This window comes from Eleutherodactylus coqui, chromosome 8 (genome assembly GCF_035609145.1).
Source record: "Eleutherodactylus coqui strain aEleCoq1 chromosome 8, aEleCoq1.hap1, whole genome shotgun sequence".
NCBI lineage: Eukaryota > Metazoa > Chordata > Amphibia > Anura > Eleutherodactylidae > Eleutherodactylus > Eleutherodactylus coqui.
In genome coordinates, this window is record NC_089844.1 from 68194535 (window position 1) to 68219735 (window position 25201).

The 25201-nt window shown below is 44.5% G+C and overlaps 1 protein-coding gene across 1 annotated transcript in view; it reads left to right on the forward strand.

Annotated features, from left to right (window-relative positions):
• The window catches only part of SESTD1 (SEC14 and spectrin domain containing 1), a 152063-nt gene that overhangs the window by 102781 nt on the left and 24081 nt on the right, over positions 1 to 25201 (forward strand). The window contains exons 9-12 of the mRNA XM_066575769.1: positions 7662 to 7873; positions 15500 to 15622; positions 19468 to 19662; positions 21362 to 21476. Of these exons, the coding sequence (XP_066431866.1) occupies positions 7662 to 7873; positions 15500 to 15622; positions 19468 to 19662; positions 21362 to 21476 (645 nt within the window). The remainder of the gene's footprint in view (positions 1 to 7661; positions 7874 to 15499; positions 15623 to 19467; positions 19663 to 21361; positions 21477 to 25201) is intronic.

Below are 25201 nucleotides of genomic sequence, written 5' to 3' on the forward strand. Positions count from 1 at the left end.
CAGAGAGAAGCGACCCAGCCACGGTTCCCAGAACCAGAAATAACTGAACAGAATATATAACTAGATGACAGATCTGACTCAAGGACCTATATTTACTGACTAAGCTTTGCTGCATCCACTTTGTGCTGACTGTCAGCTGAATGCCTCATCCATTATAGAAGTTGCAGAGCACTAGAACGTTTTGCAAACTTTGTCATTGACGGCATTCCAGCTTTAGGCTTCCATAGAGGATACATTATGTAGGTGACTACAAAGCATGGGTAGATGATATACATGCACATAGTCATGCCTGCTAGAGCTGTTCTCTGTACATAACCACTGCTCCATTAAGCATAAGATGTCCTCATCGCTGGGACTTGGGAAAAATGTAGTAACTGCATATACCTGATGAATAAGTGTGGCGCTGTTCATGGAAGAAAATAGTCATCATGTTTTTCTAATCTTGTGCAAACCCTTTAAATTGTGACCAGTTCCCTAATATAATGTTCTCCAAATTGCTTACTTTAACCCTTTCCAATCCAATTTGTGTCCTGGTTTTCCTAGGGGGCTTACTCTTTTTCTGCTGTTATACGATGGCGCTATATACTGGCTAAAGCCAGTACTGCATGAGGTGACACGTTGGATAGACTCCGACAGCAGAGAGGCTGGCAATATACAGTAAGAGAACCCCGACAGACGTCTTCCAACATTGGAGCTGGACAGCCTTAAATCATAATGTCTTTAGACGTCAGACAGTGGATTGGAAAGGGTTAAAAGTATGTTCACAGGGGCCGATCCACAGGGGATTTTTCACAGCGGAAAATCAACAGTAAGGCTACATTCACACGGGTAAGCGGGAAACCTCGCACAGCATTCGAGTGCCATGCGATGCCTTTGAAGGTATCATTGACAATAACGGGCGAGGCGTTCCAAGGGAACACCAAAAAATAGCACATGCTACGAGGAAATAAAAACACTTGTGTGAATGAATCCATTCCAAAGAATGGATTTCATATTCGCGCAAGTTTTGTGCGCATCACGTAAAACTCGCACAAGAGTATCGCTCGTGAATAAAGGGGGGAAAGGGACTTATTGCACAGTGCTTTCAGGTTATTTATTACCCCATCACCACCACCAAGCTCATTTTACAGACAGAAGGATGGAAGGCTGAGTCGATCTTGAGCCGGCTACCTGAACCATGCAGGGATTGATCTCGCAACCTTCAGGTCGTGAGCGAGAGCTTAGGACTGCATCACTCGAGGCCCCTAATAAGATGTTTCTTTGAATGTCTGATTACAGATGTAATTAGATAACTCCTGACTTGCTGAGAAATAAATCTGCTCTACAGAACGATCGGTCCCCCACACATATTGGGAAACATACATTTTGTAATAAATCATTGGCAGATTTAATTTTTGAATCAGCTGCACAATGGCTTCCTTCACATAACCTCAGTGTGCTCTTGTGTGTATGTCCACAAGAATACCTTTATGTACCTGAAGATTACGAATGTATTAGTCATGGTCAAGGCGGAATTTAAGAACAAAATAGAGATCTGATATGTTGGATTCCCAGATCTAGAATAGTTATCCCTTGTACAAACTGTTATATATTAGTATAGCTTTAAAGTGTATCCGACTTTTCATAAAACTTTTTAGAATAGGCTGCCGTGTGCACATGAAGAATAACACTATTCCTGTCCATTATATGACTTGTAACTTGTATTATTCCCTATTTTCCCTCTGCAGGCTCGATCTCTGATTCTTGGTTCTCTCTGATGTTAGCGGATATGCTGTGTTCTATACACCCTGCACACAAAAAAACAGCAGATTCTGCTCCCTAGCTCTCTGTAACACACACACAGAGAAATAACATCAGGGAGGACAGTGTACAGCAGGATTGAGCAGTGTAGATGTGATTTCAGTATATAAAACACAGTATACGATCATTTACTATAAGTTGCAGGCATCATCCCTGTGAACTCCCAGCACCACTTTGCCATCCCCCAAATCTCATAATCAATATTAAGAAGCATTTCTCCCTGCAAGTAATAAACAGGGTTCATCAGGGGATTGAATAAGCAAAATCAGAGATAACTTCTCTCCGTTCCATATGCCATCTGGATGTCGCCATCGTAAGGGTGGTGTCACACCAGCGTCTGGGGTTCCACTTTCCTGCTCTGTTGGGGGAGCAGAAAAGGGAAATCTCAGTGGCAAAACGACTCCAGCTCATGAATGGAACAGAAGAGCGCCGAAAGGATCCCATTGACTATAATGGGCTCTGTTCGCTTTCCGCTCAGCTGCCCAGCCTTTTGGGCGAAAGAAAAAGTGCTGCATGCGGTGCTTTTTCTTCCGGTATTTTCAGCGCATCAATGAGAAACCCTCTGACCGGAGGTTCCAACGCAGATGTGAAACCGGCCAAAGGGAGACGCTTTCTGTCTGATTTTGTTTATTTATCCCCTGATGGACCCTGTTTGTTTGCAAGGAGAAACGCGTCTGGATATTGATTGAGATTAAACTACTTGTGTTTGGCTTAAAGGGGCATACCACTGCTGTTTCTTTATACATTGGCTGGTTTGAGTTTTTCTTTTAGCCCTTTATTGGCCAAAATATTATACTATACGGTGTATGTTTGTCTTGGATGTTTCTAATTGATATTTAATAAAGTATATGGTTTTAATACAAGGAGTTCATGTGCAGCGATACATACTATCGTATAGGTAAGGCAACCAGTGTGCCGATTACCACTGGGACCACAACTGCCGTCATTATTAGTAGTAGTATTAATATATATATATAATATATTTTTTTCCCTCGAATTTCACAACTTCGACAGCAATGCATCATAGTGCTTCAACTGTCTCCGACCCCAGCAAGGACAGACCTGCCAATGACAGCGTTGTACACCAGCGTAGCCAGATAACTGAACGGCAGATTGCCTTAGTTTAGACGATGATCACTCATCCAATCTGCTTATAATTAATTACATATGCAGCTGTTTTCTCTAAATCCTAAAAATAACATTTTTTTTAAAACCAGCGGACGTCGGCTAAATCACGCCGTATATGATGCTTTGATCACCTTCCATTTAATTACGCATCTATTGATATTTATGAAGTCCAGCGGGTCAAATACAGCTAAAGATGAAGTGATATTGGTAATTTGGGTTTTCCTGGAGAGATCACTGCTGATAATTGTGTTGGCTGCTGAAATAAATGTAAGCCGTTTAATTAATAGCGGAGATGATAGGCGAGTCTTCACATTTTCCACTTCAATAGATTGTTTAGGAGTTCACAAAAGATCATTGGCTCCTATTAGCCATGTTATATTAGCTGGCTGCCTAATGGCTGGGAGACGAGGTAAAAGGTGTAATTGGCTTCTATACATCATATGGGTATTTAAGTGTAGCATTAGGAAATGATGTAGAGGCGGCTTTGTCTTGATGAGTTACTGTATTGTAACAGACTGACCTATCCTCCAAGGAATAATGTTTCACCGTCTGAAATATCCTTCGATCTCGGATCCCCCAATATGAACCTTTGTGAAGTGTAGACCTCCCACAAAGCTGCTGGACTGTGCGGTTTATGAAGCATATCATCTGCTTCCTGACCGGCCTGAAAAACATCCGCTTCACTGAGTCGGTTATTGCTACTGATTCATCAACTGTTGGCAGCAATACAGCATATTGTTACAATGTAACAGGGCAGTCCAGTATGCAAAAGGTGGCAAAGTGGTAGAGGCTTGGAACAAACGTCCAGCAGACATGGTTGGAAAATCAACAAAGTCAATGCAAGCATGCCAAGGCTGGATTCCCTCGAACGTATATCTGCTCGGTTTTTACGCCGAGCCGATATACGGTGTATTCATCTGCGGGGGGGGGGGGGAGGGATGGAAGAGCCAGGAGCAGGAACTGAGCTCCCGCCCCCTCTCTGCCTCCTCTCCGCCCCTCTGCACTATTTGCAATGAAGGGCGGGGGTGGGGCTAAGTGCAGCAAATTAGCCCGGCCCCGCCCCACCTTTCCTCATTGCAAATAGTGCAGAGGGGCGGAGAGGGGGCGGGAGCTCAGTTCCTGCTCCTGGCTCTTCCAGGCTCCCCCCCCCCTCCTTGCAGAGAGAGACAACGTATATCGGCTCGGCGTGAAAACCGAGCCGATATATGTTGGTGGGAATGCAGCCTTAAGGTCGCTTTTACACGGAACGATTATCTTCGGGATTCCCTTAATCCGTTGAGAATCTAAATGATTATCGTTCAGTGTAAATACATACCCCAACTGAATGGTAAACGAGAAGTCATTCATTTCTCGTTTGCCATTAAGTTTCTGCATGCAGAAAACTAAGCGAATGCCTGCTTACTGTGAATGGAGGCCGGTGGGCCGGAAAGATCTCCGTCAGCTTCTGCTGCCATTCCTTAGCGATTCTTACTGCTACGTAAAAGCACAAGAACAATTAGCTCTGGGGTGACCTGATGGGCATTAAAAAGGAGATCATGTAATTGTGGGCTAGATGGACCATGGGACAACACACACGATCAACCAGCACTTTATTCAAGATCCAGTGAAGGGGAGAGGGGGACATGGACCCCCCATTCTCGGGATTGATGGAGGTTCCAGCTGTGAGGCCTCACTGATCAGACATGTATCACTTATCCTGTTGATAGGTGATAAAAGTTAATTGTAGGAAGAAGGAAGCTTCTATTCACTGGACTTTTATGGCCTTCATTTAACTTATGTGCCAGGACACACGTTAGGCACATTTCATTAACAGATTCATACAGTAGCATCCGTCCTCATATACTTTTACCATATACACTTTTTTTTACTGAATTCCATTTTTTGGAAAACTACCGTTTCGACAAATCACAGCAAAAGGACATATCTGTTCAAAAACCACTGCCAGCGTCCGTACTTACACTGCTACAAAATACAAGGGCGGGTATAGACACCGCATCCCTCAGCATGCAGACAGGCAGTTGCTATATGGAAGGGCAGGGGACACATTGGGGGAGTAGCTACTTAGTGTTATACTTGTACATAGATAAGGTATACGGAGCCTGCCAGTCCCACTGATTTTTGGAGTGCACCATGCAGGCTTACAGCCTATTAATAATGCCTTGTATGATTTAGCCCTCCGGGTGGCCCTGCACGTGAAAATTGGACCACACTGGACCGATACCCTAGGCTCCCCAGCATATAAAGCCAGACTGCGTGATGCAAATATATTGATGAATACCAATAAATATGATCTATTGCTTGATACTTTGGCCAAAATACACAAACTTGCAACCTGTATCAAGGGTCCTCGGTATCTTGAAAGTCACTACACGAACATTAAAACATATCACAGAGGACATACCAAGTCAAAAATCACAGCAGGCGGCCATACTTACTGGTACAACGGCCTGCAGCGTGCAGACGGAAAAACATAGTTTGCTACACAGTTCCTTTCTTTCTTGCGGTATACTGATGTATGCCTAATGGCTGACACCCACTGGCGATATTTTCTTTCTTGCGCTGCGAGAGCACGTAAAAAACTCTTGCCTCACGGCGCAAGAAAGACGCCGAAATAAGACCGGGATATCGCCAGTCTTCTCAATGGGGCCAGCGGCAGCAGCGCTAGCCCCATTGAAAAGATATGGAGAATACCGCCGACTTCTGCCACAGCTGTCATAGCTGTGGCAGTAGTTTCCTTCATCCCCCGCGGGGACTGCGGGAATGAAGGAATTCTCTGCCACAGCGGTGGCAGAAGTGCAGCATGCTATCCCATTGCTTTCAATGCTGACGGTCCCATTGAAAGCAGTGGTTTGTGGCAAACCCTGCAGTATGATTTTCAGGGAAGGGCTTGAAATATAAGCCCTTCCTTGAAAAATCATCAATAAGTGGTCAAAAATTTTTTTACAAATTACTCACCTCTCCGCCGTTCAGAAGCGTCCTCCGGCTGGCTCCCCGAGACTGCTGTCCAGCACTTTCAGCAGGTGGGGATTTAAAAATCCCCGCCTCCTGAAAGGGCTGTGCTGATTGGCTGAGCGCTCAGCCAATTACAGATAGTGCTTAGCTATTCATTCATGAATAGCTAAGATAGTGTGTTTCATGAAGGAAACTCCTGCCACAGCTGTGACAGCTGTGGCAGAAGTCTGCTGCATTTTCCATATCTTTTCAATGGGGCTAGCGCTGCTGCCGCTGGTCCCATTAAAGAGACTTGCGATATCCTGGCGTGATCTTGGTTTTTTTCTCGCACTGCGCTGCGGGAGTTTTCACTTACTCTCGCAGCGCAGTGGAGAAAAAAACGCCAGTGGGTGTCCGCCCTAAAGGATGAATGAATTGGTTGGAAATTAGGAAATGCAAGGCAACATTTTTGGAATATATTCTAGTTATTTATGTAGCAGAAACGTATTTTGCATCTCCAGCACATATACACTTTCTCACTGTAAAGAAAGAGCTCTTAAAGGAGTTGTCCAGCCTTACACTATTAATTACCTGGATAAGCCATCAATAGTAGTTTGTTGGGGGGGCCCCTACAGCGACCTCTAGTAATTGACTGTGTCGGAACTATTGCTGAGCAAGTGCAGCTCTGACCCCACTACGGTGGTCTGGGTTGGTATTGCAGGCAAAGCTCGGATTAAGTTCAAGCACAGCATATTACATTATGTCCTAATCAACTGAACTGATAATTAGTTGGCGGTAGAAAACACTGGTGTGCACAAAGCTTCATTTGTGCACCAGCGTCTCCAACTGTCTTTAAAGGAGTTATACACTTTAGCATACATGTATGTTGTGACCTTAGCTGCATGGTATCTGATTGTAGTTACTGCAGATTAGACTCTGCGTAGGGCGTGGCTACAGCCCACTATTGGCATAAAACTTATCTATTCACCCTACAGACCAACAAATCATTTTAAGAGCTTCCTAGCGTATACATCTGACGTAGATGCCAAACATGTAATGAGACCCTCGGAGTATATTCTAGTGTAGTGGCTATGCTGCAGGTTTCTGCCACAGTGGAAGCGATGTGGATGAGATTTCAAGAAATCTCTCCACATGACGCAGAATAAATTGACCTACAGCGTGGATTTTAAAGGGAATCGTCATAAACTACAAGCACCATAAATTAAGTTATGGTACGTATAGTTTAGGTAACTTGGCGTCCAGGGAGCCTCTTTTCATACTCAGATGGTCCCCCATTTCTGCGGTGTCCCTTGGCGAGGTCACCTGCTTGACTCCTTTGCACACTCCTGTAGAGATGAATAGGAATGCATGCGCACTCGCTTCTGAAAAGAGTTAAGCTCGCTATGCGCACGCTGGCGTCACGAGTGACACCGCAGAAACGGGACCAAATGTGAAGAGGCTGCCTGCACTTCATGTCACCCAAACTATAGGCACCATAACCATTTACACCACTTTCAATAAGCAGTGATAATCGGCAGCAAAATCTGCCGCTAATCCCTATATGGATTCGGCGCAGAACATCCGCCGCATGTAGCCGTACCTTCAAAATAACACTGATGTATATCTGGTGCTTCCTATCTAAGACATTCACTCAGGCCTAGTACAACTAACCAATCACGTCAGAAAGAAAAGTATCTATTTGGTTGTTAAAAATATACTTTTTAGACATTATTTTTTCCTTTGTCTGTAAAAGATTCCTTAAGATTGTTACCAGTTTCTACTGTTTTCTTTATCATGTAAAGGTCATGAGTTGCTGTCTGAACTTCAGCAGCGGCGCTTTAACGGTTCAGAAGGGGGTGTCGCATGGTCTCCTATGGATGATGAACTTTTGGCTCAGCCTCAGGTTATGAAGCTTCTTGATTCCCTCCGAGAACAATATACGCGTTACCAAGAAGTGTGCAGACAACGCAGCAAACGCACACAGCTGGATGAGATTCAGCAGAAGGTTATGCAGGTAAGATGGCTGGTTTATACAGGATAAATGGCGCAGCTGGCTATTAGTAGTTACGGTCATGCTTTGCGCAAAGAGCACTTAGGTGCCTGTCATCTGTCACAGCGAAGTAACAGAAAATAGATTGTCTGAAATTCACTTATCCAACCGTTACCATGTCTGGGTTCCCTATAATTGGACAAGTACTAAGGGTTTCCTGTGTAGTCATGTCTGGGTCCCCTCTATATTAGGACAAGTACTAAAGGTGCACTGTGTAGCCATGTCTGGGTCCCCTCTATATTAGGACAAGTACTAAAGGTGCACTGTGTAGCCATGTCTAGGTCCCCTGTATACCGTGTTTCCCCGAAACAAGACACTGTCTCATATTAATTTTTGCCCCAAAAGAGGCACAGTGTCTTATTTTGGGAGTTGGGGGGAGGTGGGGAGGGCTTATACTCACCTGGTCCGAGGCGTCCCAGTGCATCATGCTGCTGGTCTCTGGCGGCAATGCGGCAGTCTGCAGTGTCCTCCATGCTGAGATATCCCTTTCTGGTGACGGTGCTTTGAATACCCCGCCTACAGCAAAGCAACGCTGTGATTGGATCAAGCACCAGCCGATCAGAGGTGGCGCTCGATGAACCAAACACAGCCATTCAGTTATGTCATTCACTGAATGGCTGTGAATGATCGAGCGTAAGCTCTGATTGGCCACAGCACCGAGGAGTATCGCGAGGGACTTACTTTCGGTGAAACACTGTATTAGGACAAGTACTAAGGGTGCACTGTGTAGCCCTGTCTGGGTCTCCTATATATGAGGACAAGTACTAAGGGTGCACTGTGTAGTCCTGTCTGGGTCTCTCATATATTAGGACAAGTACTAAGGGTGCACTGTGTAGCCATGTCTGGGTCTCTCATATATTAGGACAAGTACTAAGGGTGCACTGTGTAGTCCTGTCTGGGTCTCTCATATATTAGGACAAGTACTAAGGGTGCACTGTGTAGTCCTGTCTGGGTCTCTCATATATTAGGACAAGTACTAAGGGTGCACTGTGTAGCCATGTCTATGTCCCCTATATATTAGGAGAGGTACTAAGGGTTCACTGGGTAGCCATGCCTGGGTGTCCTATATATTAGGACAAGTACTAAGGGTGCACTGTGTAGCCCTGTCTGGGTCTCCTATATATGAGGACAAGTACTAAGGGTGCACTGTGTAGCCATGTCTGGGTCTCCTATATATGAGGACAAGTACTAAGGGTGCACTGTGTAGCCATGTCTGGGTCTCCTATATATGAGGACAAGTACTAAGGGTGCACTGTGTAGTCCTGTCTGGGTCTCTCATATATTAGGACAAGTACTAAGGGTGCACTGTGTAGTCCTGTCTGGGTCTCTCATATATTAGGACAAGTACTAAGGGTGCACTTTGTAGTCCTGTCTGGGTCTCTCATATATTAGGACAAGTACTAAGGGTGCACTGTGTAGCCATGTCTATGTCCCCTATATATTAGGAGAGGTACTAAGTGTTCACTGGGTAGCCATGCCTGGGTGTCCTATATATTAGGACAAGTACTAAGGGTGCACTGTGTAGCCCTGTATGGGTCTCCTATATATGAGGACAAGTACTAAGGGTGCACTGTGTAGCCCTGTATGGGTCTCCTATATATTAGGACAAGTACTAAGGGTGCCCTGTGTAGTCATGTCTGGGTCTCTTATATATTAGGACAAGTACTAAGGGTGCACTGTGTAGTCCTGTCTGGGTCTCTCATATATTAGGACAAGTACTAAGGGTGCACTGTGTAGCCCTGTATGGGTCTCCTATATATTAGGACAAGTACTAAGGGTGCACTGTGTAGTCCTGTCTGGGTCTCTCATATATTAGGACAAGTACTAAGGGTGCACTGTGTAGCCCTGTATGGGTCTCCTATATATTAGGACAAGTACTAAGGGTGCACTGTGTAGTCATGTCTATGTCCCCTATATATTAGGAGAGGTACTAAGGGTTCACTGTGTAGTCATGTCTGGGTCCCTTATATCTTAGGACAATAAAGTCTCTTGACCCCTTTTGCGCTCCAGAAATGAGTATATGAGTAAGAGGCACCACATATGCTTGCGGCCCTGTCCAATGTAGTTTTATGGACTTATGCCAGGTCGTTCCCTCCACATCCATCATCTACAATGGAGAGAGCCACATGCATTGTCCCCTCCTTTCCAAACAGTTGGGAGTCCTGGAAGTGGAACGCACTTTAATTTATTATGGCATATAGATAAGATAAACCATAAATACCCTTGTGTCCATTGGTAGTGGTTCAGTATGGCAATGTGGCCCTAAACCTAGAAAGAGTTGTGCACCCCTCACCTATAGAAAACATCTGAACGTAGTAATTTTTGCCAGAAAAATGCTAGTGCTTCAACCCGGCAAAAAAGTGTTTTTGCAAAATAAAAAAAAGCTTGTGTGAAACCTGCCCAAAAGACTTTTTCCCGGACTTTGCTTTTTCAAATCGATGGGGGTCCAACTCCAGTGAGGATTACAAATCCTGCTATCTTAGGCCTCATGCCCATGGGCGGTTCGGATTCCGCAGCGGGCTCCGACCCTGCCCGCTGCAGAGGCTATTTTTTTCCTTCCGGGTCTTCTGCGGACCGGTGCCAATTTTCCCCCTTCCAGACCTAATCTGCGGATGCGTCCAGCGCGCCAGTCGGCCTGCCGCTCACATGCGCAGTGCATCTTTTTTTTTTTTTTTAAACCCCTGTTTTCCCGTGAGATCCACGGCACGTCTGCAGTGTCAGCTACAGGTGTGCAGCGGATCGGACGGCTTCCATTGACTTCAATGGAAGCCGTCCCTGTCGCGTTTCCGCAGAAGAATAGAGCATGCTGCAATTTGTTTTCCAGACCAACAGATCAGATGCTTAAATTTATCTGCGGGCGTCCATGTCTCCCTATCGGCGGCTTGATATACAGATCTCCTGCAAGGGTGTTCCGCAAATCAAACCCACCCGTGGACATTGGGCCTACTGGCAGAGGAGGCATCAGCCTTATTTGTAAATCGGTGTCTCCAGAGAAAAATGAAATTGGTTTGAGTAAAAAATGAAGTGGCACATGCGGATTATTAAATTCACAGTGCGACTACACCGCCTGCTTGGATGTCCGCATGGATGTCATTGGCATTTCTGTCTCCAATCTCAGCCTGAACTGTTTTATGATACCTCTGCAACTCGAGTCCGTCGGTAGACTATTAGAATCTTCTTAATATTAATAACGTTATTGATTTCGGACCATTTTAATTTTCAGTCTAAGTTCACTTTGCTTCTATTTTGCAGAATATATTAGGGATTGAATTAAAGTGCAACTTTCTAATAAACTGGCCTCTTTATTAGAGACTCCCATCTAGTGGCACGGTAGACCTCCATTGGCCCCCAGAAATAGAGCAATTCATTGTCGCATAGATTCTACTAGGTATTGCACTAGTGCTGCAGGAGTATTGGCCCCTGCGGACAGGAAGCTACTTGCAGTTACTGCAAATTAGATGGAAGTATTGACATGCTGTGAACCGCCGACAGGAAGGGATCATCGATTCATGCTGCTTGCTCCAAATTATGACCCTGAGATCAGTATGATGCAACAGAGATCTGGATTGATCTGACCAGGTGATGCTTTTCCACTGCTTAGTGGTGCAATTTTTGTGCTTTTTTGTGCCCATTGGAATCTTGATTTCTCTTAGACAGCAATGGCGCTCATACTGGTCATCTGCTGTTGTAGCCCATCCATGCTAAGGAACGATGAGTTGTGCATTCAGACACATTAGTTGGAGCACCAGTGTTGTAATTGAATGCAAATTGCTTGACACCACAGCACGTTTGTCAGAACGATTCTTGGCATCCTCCTCAGACTCCTTTTGTCAAGAAGTTGTTTACATCCACAGGTTCTCCTGTCACTGAATGTTTTTCTTCGTTCACACCATTTTTGATATACTCTTCACATCACCGCATGAGAAAACCCTACAAGGTTGATGGCTTTTGAAATTCTGACCTCTAAAGTCCTTCAGATCACTGGATTTTCCCATTCTGATGTGGATTCACTCTGAAATTATCCATGAATACCTGTTCACTGGGTTTATGCTGCACTCCGGGGGCACGGTCTAATCTCCATACAGGGTAACTCCAATCGTGAAAGGGCAAGGGTCTCTTAAAAAAAAAAAAGAAAAAAAAAGTGGCCATTAGAGATGAGCGAGCATACTCGCTAGGGACAATTACTCGATCGGGCATTGCCCTTAGCGAGTACCTGCCCGCTCGGAAGAAAAGATTCGGCTGCCGGCGCGGGTGACAGGTGAGTTGCGGCAGTGAGCAGGAGGGAGCGGGGGGGGGAGAGATCTCCCCTCCGTTCCTCCCCGCCGGCAGCCGAACCTTTTCTTCCGAGCGGGCAGGTACTCGCTAAGGGCAATGCTCGCTCGAGTAATTGTCCTTGGCGAGTATGCTCGCTCATCTTTAGTGGCCATTCATTGTATATTATTCAGAGGCTCCACTTTTATAATCTATAACAAAGATTAAAGGTGCGTTTAGTCGGAACGACTATAGTTGAAGGAATCGTTGGATCGTTCGCATTTGAACGATAACCTTGCAGTGTAAACACAGCCAACGATGAACGATCATTTGTTTGCTCATCGTTCATGTCATGCATGCATGAAAATAATCGTTATCTCGTTCGCTAATTATTCGGTTTAAATACCAATCATTCAGTCGTTCTCATTCACTTATAGAGTGAACTGCATGATTTAGAAACTCTGACACCGTTCGAACGAGAAATCGTTCCATCTGAAAGGGCCCTAAGGTGTTGCCCTCTTATCACCTGTCAACAAGGTCAAGACCAGAGAGGGGGATTGGAGAATTAGATTTAAATGGAGCCACGTCCAAAAGTGCCATTGTGCCATCTTCTCAGGAATGACGGGGGTTCTAATCAGAAAGTGATGGCGTATCCTAGTCACGTGCAATCCCTTTTTGGGGATGGGGGAACAATATACTTGTTCTGCAATGTCAAACATACAGAACTGTATAATCGAACGACCATATAAAAGTACGTACTCATCGGCACTATCTGCAGGATATACATAGCAGCTTTCTATGTAACTGAGCTTGTTATACCTAAACCCATGATTTACTAAATTGAAGGATCTCGGTGTAGTATTAAGATTCTCTGCCACTGAAGCGGTGGGATTGAGAGGTAATCTGAAGTCTTGGAAGTGTCTGCTTTGATTATATGAAATGTCACTTAGTTTGCACCATCAAAGCTTCTTATCCCGGAAGTCTTAATCCGGTGATGGTGCCGAGGTTCGATGGTACAAGGTCACTCACATGACATCTCTTATGCATGGATGCCATGGAGAAGATGGGATTAGCCCAGATTTCTGCTCTTAATTCATGAGTAACATTACTTACATATGCATAACATTATCTGTGCAGCCCGTAGGAGTAGAAGGCATGTCAACAAGCGATGGCGGTTTTAGCCAGATTCCATTTATTTATAATGGTTGGGACATTTATACTAACATGCCGCCTTAAAGGCGTGACCCTCACGTACGTGTCCGCAGTCTTTCAATCTGTGCTGCGGATGATACGGCCGTCCTGTCGGCGCACAGTACAGATTATGCCACACCGTCGCTAGGCTATGACATGGATTCCGCAAACTTTCCGCAATGATGATTGCGGAAAGGCCACGGGTCAGATAGTTTCCATTAACTTCAATGGAAGCCTTCCGTGCGGAATCCGCCCATGCTGTGATTTCTGCTCGGCACGTGTAGAGGAATTCGCCTTTTGCCATAGCATGCTATGGGTGGTATTTGCTGTGGAATCCGGAGGCAGGCGCCCGCTCCAGAATCTGCAATGCAAATCCGCACGTGTGCAGGTGGCCCAACGGAGGAAAGTGATTCCGTAATAAGGAACTTACATATGAGGGGGACAGCATATACTCCTAATTATCCCCTTCCAGGTCCGAACTTCTGTGTCAGTCTCCACTGGATAGATCAGTCTTGACCACAAGGAATCCTTGATGTAGTGGTCTTTAATGGAGCCACATAGACAAATGGAAGGTGCAACACATTTTTTTTGGCCTAGTTTGTCTTTGCCTTCTTAAAAGGATGCTAAATTGTTATACTAACGCGCTTGTATAACGAAGTACTAGATCTACTTATCGCAATCCTCCGGTTTCAATCTCATCCGCTGGTTCTGGGTCCTGTTTTCAGCTGTCCAAGATATTTGCAGTCTTCAGACTACCTAATTCCCACAGTGCAGTGGTAGTGTTAGACTACCAGAACACTATACCTGCTCTCTGATTGGCCAGCACTGTACACATGATCAGTGCTGGCCAATCAGAGAGCAATTTTCATAGCCTAGATGGGATACAGCTGCTACTTGTATAGTTACTGGCCACCTGCACAGGTAACTATGAAAACAGCCAAGTGCTTCAGCTTTGCGCTGTTTGCGTAGCTCTCATTGAAGGGAACGGGAGCTATAGAAACTGTGTAGCTCCGCACATTACACTGTGTTCATGACTTGGGGAGTTACGGAAACAATGTAGCGCACTGTGCTACACTGCTTCCGTACTCAATCACTTTAATAAGAGCTACACAAACGGCACTGCGCTGACGCGATCCGTTGTTTCCAACAGGCAGTCGGTAACAGAGGGACAAGTTTTCCCATCTTGGCTATGAAAATCCAAGATGGGAATACTCTAAGTAGCTAGAAATTGCAGTGGCCATCTATCTTAGACAGCTGAAAACGGGATTCTGAACTTGTAGATCGGAGGGACATCGGCATAGAAGAATGACAGCAAGTAATGTACCCCTGCCCTTCAGTCCAGGTATAGGATTTTGTCCTGAAATTGAAGGGTCGCTTTTACTCTTTCCATTCCACTGTCTGACGTCTGAAGACATTCTGATTGAAGGCTGTACAGCTCCGATGTCGGAAGACGTCCGGCAGGGTATTCTTACTGTAGATTACTGGCCGCTCTGTTGTTGGGGGGCCTCTCCAGCATGTCCAATACCGCAGTATTGGCTCTAGCCAGCAGATGGCGCCGTTGTATAATGGCAGAAAGAGAAAGCCCCCTAGGAAACCCTGAATCCAAAATTGGATTGCAAAGGGTTAAAGTATTAAGTTTTTATGTTTGATCCTTGCAAATAAATCCTGGGTGCAGCAGCTGAGGGACCCTTACTAACTCTTGTATCCATTCGTATAGAAACTACTATTGATTGCAGAGCATCTCTACATCTCTTTGGTTTTAGTTCCAGCCCATATCTGTCATTTTTTCTTATTTTCTCATGATTTCTGATTTTCTAGAGCACGTAAAGTGCAGCGTCACCCAAGATGATTGATTTATTTACCTTGTGTGCGATGTTTCTGTTTCCAGCAAGCTAATGTCGCACATCGGGTGAATGGATCTGTCATCCTTGGCTATATTTTGGAGACTGCTGCCTCTTCGACAACTTGTAGGAGGCACATTTGGTTTTGGATGACCCCTGCACCTCTACACTCTTCTGATACTTTGTGTCCTGCTTGATTTCACACTGTGTTTTGTATAAACCGAATCTGCATCTTCTTGCTCTCTGAGCATTCTCCGGTACCTTTCCCTAAATAATTCAGTGCTGATGACATTTATCCTCATTGCAGGTTGTAAACTGGCTGGAAGGACCCGGGTCAGAACAGCTGAGAACTCAGTGGGGAATTGGTGACTCTATTAGAGCTTCTCAGGCCTTACAACAGAAGCATGAAGAGATTGAGAGCCAGCATAGTGTAAGTGTAGAACTACTTGCCATGGGTGTTGGAAGACGATGGGTAAATGAATGGTCGCTTACATTCATTTTAATACATGTCACATTCACTTTCATATTACTCTGTATATGCAGGTATCTGCATTTCCAGACATCCCTTTCCACCACCATTGATATTTATTGTATATGGTTTACTTGGCTTTCAACCTATTAAGGACAAAACACTGTAAATTTACAGCATTTAGTTCTAGGCTTTAATCCCGGCGGATTAGTAAAAAATATGTGGGATTAATTTCCTACTCCTGCAGTGTAAGAGGAGCAGGTCGGGTCATTGGCTGTCAGTGACACCCGAGGACCTGGAGCAGAAGGCAGAAGCAGTTTTTACCTGCTTCTGCCTTCTCTCTTGCAGGCTTCATAGCCTTTAATGAGTGCTCTATAGTGAATAGAAAAACCCTTCCGCTATTCGACCCAGCAATTACATGACTGCCGGGTGTCCCCTGCCACGGCAGAGCTGCAGGGCCAAATACTGATCAGTTCTGTTAGTGATTGCTGGATGTTTTTCCCTGTAACTAGGGCTCCTGACCATTCATAGGTGCAGCAGTATTACTAAGTCTCCCGCATGAGAATAGGTAGACCATTACTTTGAAGCCCTCCATAAAGGCTTATTACATATTAACTGAATTTTCCAGGACTACGCTAGGATATGTCTTCAATATCAGATTGGTGGTGATCCACCACTTGGGATATCTACGGATCAGCTGTCTAAAGAGGCAACAGCACTCGCGTGAGTGCTGCTGCCTCTTCAGTCCCATTGAAGTGAATGGGTCTGAGCTACTATACCAGGCACAGCCACTATATAATGTATGGCTGTGTGCCTGGCATGGACTGAAGTGGCTGTGCCGCTCACTTATTCGCATCACTTCAATCCACTGATGGGTCGGGATTCCAAGTGGTAGACCCCCACTGATCTGACATGATGACCTATTCTGAGAACAGGCCATCAGTATCTTCATATAGTAAAACCCCTTTAAATGTCTGTTTCTAGTATAAATACTCTGCCTCTGATCCCGGCCATGCTACAAGCTGAAGGCCAGAGAAACACACAGAGAACTAGAAGGCAGAAATAAAATGTACGGAACAGTTATATCATGCTGCTGCAATCTGGTTGTATACTTCTAATTGCTCTCAAAGCAGCCGCCCTGTTTTGCGACAAAATTGTGTGCTGGGACTGGAGGGGGTATATTACATACAGCTGATCTTCTCTGCCGTTCCTCTGATCCGCGAGTTATCAGTCCCATTTCCGGCTGTCCAAGATGCCCACCCCAACTTTCTAACTATGTGATGCAGGCTGTGCGCTTCTCTCCCATGAGTAGCTGGGGCCATTCAGAGAGCAGGTATAGTGCATTAACAGCGTAAGGACGGCTTCACACGGGCGCATTTGTGCACGCAATATGCAGTGAATAGAGCCAATTGGTTTCAATGGGCTCATTCACATGCACGTCTTTTTCCTGCGTATTTCAGTTGCGCAAAAAAATGCAGCATGCTCAAATTTTCTGCGCATTTACACACCAAAAGTTCCAATAGAAGTCTATGGGGATGTGCAAATGCGTGTGCAACATGCTAGTAAATGCGTGAAACACTGCGTAATTGCGCACACACAAAAAAACAGACATTGAGCTCATTAGATTATTTAGTCATTTCAATGGCTTTTTCTTACTTTTTTGGTGCTTGCAAATGCACATTGCCTTGAGCATGGAAAAAGTACAGTAAGGCCTCCTGTAAACAGGCGTTCGGCAATTTTAAAATTGAAATCGCGCCGCTTTACGATATTTAGCACTGGAAAGTACTGCAATCAAGCGGCTGTCTGAGCTGGCTCCATTGAAAATGATGAAAGCGTTGTTCCGCGATTTAGCGCTGAAAATGCCGCGCTAATCGTGGAAAAAAGCAGCTGTGTGAGGGAGGTCTCAAATACACTGACGCATGCGCAAAACAGCAGCATTCTCTCCGCAAAAACACAGCTTTCATGCACACGCAAATACGTATACACTTGAGTGAAGCCGGCCTAACACTACCAATACGCTGTGCGGGATAGATAGTCTGAAGATTGTATCGGCCATCTTGGACAACTAAGAGTAAGACCCGGAATCGGCGTATCAGAGGGCTAGCAGAGAACTACTGCAGGTCCCAGGGCAGAGTTTTGTCCTGAAACCAGAGAGCAGCTTCAATCTGTCGCCTGAATCCAGACCTCCATCTCTTATATCATCCTTACATTCATTACTACTGAATATATAGTATATACGAGTGTGGATTCTCACCTGTATGAAATGATCACATTCAAGCATCCTCAACTTTGAAAAGTTTTTATTGATCAGCATGTACTGGACACGAGAGGCGTGTTTTTATCTGTAACCAAGAGTATCATAGAATGGTAGAGTTGGAGGGTCATCTGGTCCCACCACCTCTGGTCCCACCACCTCTGGTCCCACCACCTCTGGTCCCACCAGATGACCTCCAGGGTCATCTGGTCCGACCCCCCTGCTCAGTGCAGGATCACTAAATCATCCCAGACAGATATTTGTCTAGCCTTTGTTTGCACACTTCCATTGAAGGAGAACTCACCACCTCCCATGGCAACCTGTTACACTCGCTGATCGCCCTCACTGTCAGAAAGTTTTTTTTCTAATATCTGATCTGTGACTTCTCCCTTTCAGGAGTATATATATCACTTGCAGTTTAAAATCACTCCGGGTGACACAAGCCGCTAACTTTATATTTTGCATTATCTCGGCACTCACAACTCCTCAATCACAAGATACTATTATTACCTGCTGGAATACTCATCCTTATAGAATAGCTGAAGCTTCTGCGGGGTCATTGCCTGCACGCCACTCTCTAAATATAGCTGAGATACCCGCGCTGAACCTATAAAGAGCCATTCACAACAAGATAAATGGAAGCTATTGAGTGCGTTCACAATTTAAGTGAAGGATCGCCCTTTATAAACTAGCAATTATGTATGAAAGGATGTCTGTCCACATCCCTGCAGCTTCTACACCAGTGGCATGGCAGGGACACTGACATGGAGGAATGGCTGCACTTACTTCCCCCTGCCAAACATTGTATGTAAATGAGGCTACAACAGTCCGATGGGCAATCCTCAACTCCTCCCCTGATTCTTGATTGGCCGCTAGCATCATACTTGAGTTGTCAGATAAAAGTAGTCAAATATCATACCACAGAATAAGAACTTTGTCACAGTTAGATATTAGAAAAAACTTTCTAACAGTGAGGGCGATCAATGAGTGGAACAGGTTACCACAAGAGGTGGTGAGTTCTCCTTCAATGGAAGTCTTCAAACAAACGCTGGACAGACATCTGTCTGGGATGATTTAGTGATCCCGCAGTGAGCAAGGGGTTGGACCCGATGACCCGGGAGGTCCCTTCCAACTCTACCATTCTATGTTTCAGACTGTCATGGTCTTTACTCATAGCTGATAATAAGTAAAGGTCATGGCGGTCTGCAACGTTTTTCTGATACAATATTTGTCTCCTTTTTTCTGGATTCAGTAAAAAAAAAAAAAAGATACTGTAAGTCTCCTGGTGCCCATCTTCACTCTTTTTGGAAGGTTCATTTCTGCTGTGGTAGGTCTTCACAGAAGTTGAACACTTGCGGTTCCTCAATAGATCACAGCTGATTGTTGGCGGTCCCGGCAGCGGGACTACTAGTATTCCGGTTATAGTCACATTTTCTGTGTTTTGCATATCCTTATCGATGTTGGATGATCTATGTTTATGCCATTATGTTATGGTTTGGATATAATACTCTTTCCTAGGACTTGAGTAAAATAATCCTGTTCTTCATTCCAGGAATGGTTTGCTGTGTATGTTGAGCTGAATCAGCAGATTGCAGCACTTTTAAATGCAGGTGATGAAGAGGATCTGGTAGAGCTGAAGAGTTTGCAGCAGCGACTCAGCGATGTCTGTTATCGGCAAGCGAGCCAATTAGAATTTCGACAGAACCTGCTGCAGATAGCGCTAGAATTTCATGGAGTAGCCCAAGAGGTATTACACTTTATACTGATATGAATGACCTGGAACTGTCAGCAGAAGTAACTATACAGTTACCCATGGGGTAATCCAATTCTTGAAAATTGATGGTTAATTAGATCAGATGGAATCCGACTCAAAGTTCAACCCCCATATTTGTTGTTTACCAGGCACAGCTCCAAACTTTTAGTAGTGGTTGTTCCTGGTATTACAGTTTGCTACAGCTAAAAGCTGTTTTCCCTTTTACTTAATTGCTTTACAACCCCTCTGTCCTTCCTGGTTGCTGCTGACCAGGCAGCCAATCACTGGCTATAGATGTCCTTGCTGTGCCCAGTGATTGACTGCAGTAGTCACATGCCCTGGTCAGCAGCAACCAGGAATGACAGAGGGGTTAGGAAGCAATTTTAAGTGATGGGAAAACCCCTTTTATCCCATTCAAGTAATTGAGACTGCGTTGCAATACCAGGCACAGCTACGACTAAAGGTACATACATAACTGAATGGTGGGAGTTGGAACTGTACCACTAGAGTACCGGTACAGTTCCCACATTCCTCTACCACTCGTACAACATAACTTCCTGGTTAGGTGATTCCTAAATCCCACTTCCAGGAAGCAATGGCTGCGATTGGTTCATCGAGTGCTAATCAGCCAATCAATGCAGTGCTCGATGAACCAATCACAGCTATCGCATTGGTTTATCGAGTGCTGCATTGACTGGCTGAGCAGCTGTCAAAGAACCAATCAACAGCCGTTGCTTTGTGGAGGCGGGATTTATGAATTGGTTGATTTTGTACGAGCGGCCTCGTTCACATAGTGTTATTTAGAGTACATTGTTTTTGTAGGCCAAGTCAAGAATGGATTGTAAAGTGAGAAAAAATATAAAAACGAGAATTAAAAGGCTTGTCCCAGATTTTTACAATTGATGATCTATCCTCAGGATAAGTCAGCAATAGTTGATCGATGGGGTTCTGCTGCTCAGATTTCCCGCTGATGACCAGACTCTCTGTCATTGTGGAAGCAGTGAGCACAGGACGTATTGCAGCGGCAGAGTTTGGTACAGCAAGCACAGTTCCCAATGAATTCAGTGGAAGTTATGCCTGTATTACCAAAAGGCGCCGCTGCATTGTTAATCCCAAGGATCATCTGAGCGGCGAACCCCACCGACCATTGATGACTAATCCTGAGAATAGGTCATCGATGGTAAAAGTCCTGGACAAGCTAGTTATACATAACCAGATGTCCTATCTGTAGTCAAACATGGCATCAGATTCTTGTCCATTGATTAGCATTGAAGCAGTCATGCTACTTGCAGTTACAGCAACATAATCCTGGTGACCAGGTCCCTTTAAAAAATGGTGCCCGCAGACAAAATAAGTAGGCAATGTGCCTGTTCCCTCTTACACAGGCCACATGTTGGGAATGTGTAGTCTAATATATAACCCATATGGAGAGAAGAGCATATTGTTAGGGCTATTTCAACAGGGATGCAGCATAAAAGACACTGACTGCGGTTTATATCCCATACAGTTAGACATTGCCCCTGCAAGTCCTATCCGCAGCGGTCACAGCTTTATTTTTTCCAAGTCCTTTCTCGGCGCTCCTGAAAATGAGATATTTGAATATAAAAGCCTTTTGTTTGCCAGGCCTAGTAACAGCTTGCCTCACAGTTCCCGGCATTGCAGTAGTCTGATTTCTAAATATTGTTTTTGTCAGTTATCGCAGCAATTGGATGGCCTGCTGGGTATGCTGTGTGTTGATGTGGCCCCCACAGATGGAGCAGCAATTCAGCAAACATTAAAACTGCTTGAAGAAAAACTTAAAAGTGTTGGTAAGAAGCCGTCAAACACATTTTGTGCACTTATTGGAAAGCAAATACAAATTAGTCCACTACTCCCCGTCGGCCCCGTATTTACATCAGCTACACGGCCTATAAATGCACACATGGTAATCACGGATGACTCCAGTGTTGGCCGTCATTAGCAGATGCAGGTGTTTTTATATGGACTGGCAGCGGAAGGCTTAAAAAAAAAATTAAAAAGCATGCTGACTTTTCATGAACCTTTGACAACTTTGAAATTTTCACAACTTTGTATGTTAAAGTTACATTACAGATATTTTAAGTGGAACTTCACACATTCTCATAACCTGTAGAATATACCCCGTAGGGTAGTATAACATACCGGGGCTGTTATCCCCCCTCCCCTTAGTAACAGCCTGTTTTATGCCGTAATGACCAAATGATTTTTTTTTTCTTTGTCATGGTAAAGCCTTTTAATGTTTTTATTTTCTTGTTAACACAGGCCTGTAAGGGCTTATTTTTTGTCGGTTGAGTTATACCGTATATTCCTGTGTATAAGGCGACGGGGCGTATAAGTCGACCCCCCAACTGTCACCTTATACGCCGGGAATACGGTGTAAAAAAACAAAACAAACAGTACTCCACTCCCCCAGCATTCTGCGGCGCTGCTGCATTCTGTCGCTCCCTCCTCGTCCCCGACAGAGCATTGCTTTCTGGATGCGGGGCTTGAAATCCCCGCCTCCAGAAAGCTAATGCTGTGATTGGCTAACACACGTGCCGTCAGCCAATCACAGCCCTTCAATGACCTCATTGAATGGCTGTGATTGGCTAAAACACACGTTCCTTCAGCCAATCACAGCCATTGAATGGCTGTGATTGGTTAACAAACGCGCGCCTTCATCCAATCACAGCCATTCAATGATGTCATTTTTTGGGGTTAAAGGGTCGTCTTATACGCCGGAATATACTGTAGTTTGGATCACTATGAATGTGGAATACATGTGACTTTTTATCGCTTTTTATTAGGTTTTTTGGCTAGCAGATAACTAAAACTATCGGATAAAAATATATGTTTAGTGCTGGTCATTAAGAACATGGCAATACCCAAAATGGTTTTTTTCCCCCATTGTTTTGGGGTTTTGCGGGGAAAGGCAAACTTATTCCCTCTCCCTGCCTCTTTATTAGCTTGATAAAGGGTGTTTGCCCCAAAATGTCACCATACTGCTTACGTCTGGAGTTCTTCAACCACTATTAATTTTGCAAGAAATTACTAAATGTGTGTGCTAATCATAATTTTTCATCTACTCCCGATAAATATTGTGATCACTGCTAAAGGGTGGATACGATGATGGAAGAAAAATTTGAGGAAATCAAGTACATTTGTAAACAATGTGTATGAGTGCAAAGCATTTTGTCTTATTTGTGATGAAGTAACCCTTTCCAATCCACTGTCTGACGTCTTCCTACATTCTGATTGAAACTTGTACAGCTCCAATGTCAGAAGACGTCCGACAGGGTATTCTTACTATTTATTGCCAGCCACTCCGCTGTTGGAGCCTCTCTGTTGGAGCACAAACTGGCTTTAGCCAGCAGATGGCACCATTGTATAACCGCAAAAAGAGAAAGCCTTCTAGGAAACCTTAATCCAAAATTGGATTGTAAAGGGTTAAGATTAACTAGGGTGACCCAATCTTTGCTACGCAAACATAAAATGTTTGGAAGAATTGGTTGTAAATGTTTTAAGAACAAATTATTTTAATTGGCAAGGACTTCAGAATAAACTACATTCTCAGTGCACCAACTTCCACCTGAGTGTAACCCTTGAAGTGAATCGGGGTATATTTTGACTTTTAAGTTCGGTTTCTTGGTGACTCTCTAAAATGCTATAGAGAATATTGCTTACCAGTTTGACTGTTCGCCGTCCACAGCTTGGTCTTCCATGTTTTGGGGACATGGCAACAGTCAAACTGATGAGCACTATTCTTTATATCAACTTGATATGAACGTCGCTTAGCAACGCTTGACTCTCCCTAGCTGAAGCACAACGGCGCCGCTAGACCTAAATAGGATCTTTGACTTGGCCTTACAGATCACTCAATGTATCAAACTCAAATGTTATGATTTTACAGCGGTGGTGAAGATATGATAAATCTAATGACACCAAAATCATCCACCGAAGGTCACGCAAAGGGGTCAAAGTGTGGGGCAAGAAAAAGCCTGTAGGCTTGTTTATATTAGATAAGCCATAGTGTAAATGGTTAACAGGCTTGGATCAGAGATTCTAATTCTGCTTCCGGCCAATGGAGCAGGAGCCCTGTTGTCCATAGACAGCCAAACCCAACTCTTCTCAGCATGCAACTGTGGTGCAGGTCTTAGAAAAGACCGCTGTTGAAAGATGGCAGCCTAGCCTAAAGCCCCCAAGTGACCCTGGTGAAAACGCAAATGGCTGTTCATTAGAGATGAGCGAATATACTCGTTTCGAGTAATTACTCGATCGAGCACCGCGATTTTCGAGTACTTCCGTATTCGGGTGAAAAGATTCGGGGGGAGGCATGGCGGAGCGGGGGGTAGCAGCAAGGAACAGGGGGGAGCTCTCTCTCTCTCCCTCCCACTCGCCCACGGCGCCCCCCGAATCTTTTCACCCAAGTACGGAAGTACTCGAAAATCGCGGCGCTCGGGGGAAAAAGGGGCGTGTCCGAGTAGGTTCGCTCGTCTCTACTGTTCATGAAGACCACTGTCAGCAGAATGCTTTTTACAGCCTTTACCGTGGCATTTCAAACGCCACGGTAAACACTATACAATGCCTCTATTGGTTTCAATGGGGCCTCGCAGACGAGCGTTCGATCGTTGCGTTTCTAACACCACGATTTTCTAGTGTTGTCTTCTCTATTTTCATGCATTTAAGCGCTTTTTAACACCCCTCATCACCCATTACAATGATGGGGTGCATTAAAAAAAAACTTTGTCGAACACTGTACAATGCGTTCGAAACACAGCTGGGTGTAATCATTTCTTTTGTCAAATGGGTGTGTCCCTACCGTGTGACACTGTCCAATCAGTAATGAGCATTTCAGACCGTGCAGAGACCCACCCTTTGACATGGGGAATGGTAACACCCAGTTGTCAATGTATTCATACATTTCTAGGAGGAAAAACAGAGGAACGGCACAACTGAGAGAAAAGTTACTTCTGAGTGGTTATTTGATGAGAAATTCAATTATATAGTAAAACGGGTATGTCAGGAGAGACGGTGTGTCCTCTTTACAAAATAAGAAAATATTGTAATGCTGGGGAAAACGAGCACAGAGTAAGTTCCATAAAATCTTGGTTTATGTGGTCATTATTATTCAAGCTTGCCCTCCCTGCATCCATTGAAAGCACTAAGTAGTAGAATAATGTTAATACTGTGTAGATGATGGATGGAAAGCGAGATTAGTATTCTAGCATGCAGTTGCTGAATACACAATGCTGCTCGTTGTTCTCACCCGGCTCAGTCGGTACCATGTAGCTAATTACACAACAGAACAAGTTAATAGTTTGTCATCAATAATGCACACACTTATCCCAGCAGTGCCCGTTTCAGCAACATTGACCGCTGTTACATTTTAATGCCTTAGCATTATAAAGAGGTTGTCCCACTATTAAATATGACAAAACGGTTATATAACCATAACATAACCATTTTTAGTTGCACGCATAAAAAAAGTGTTCCTGGGTCTAAATATTGTAAGCACTTGTTATAGTGCCCCTGTGTG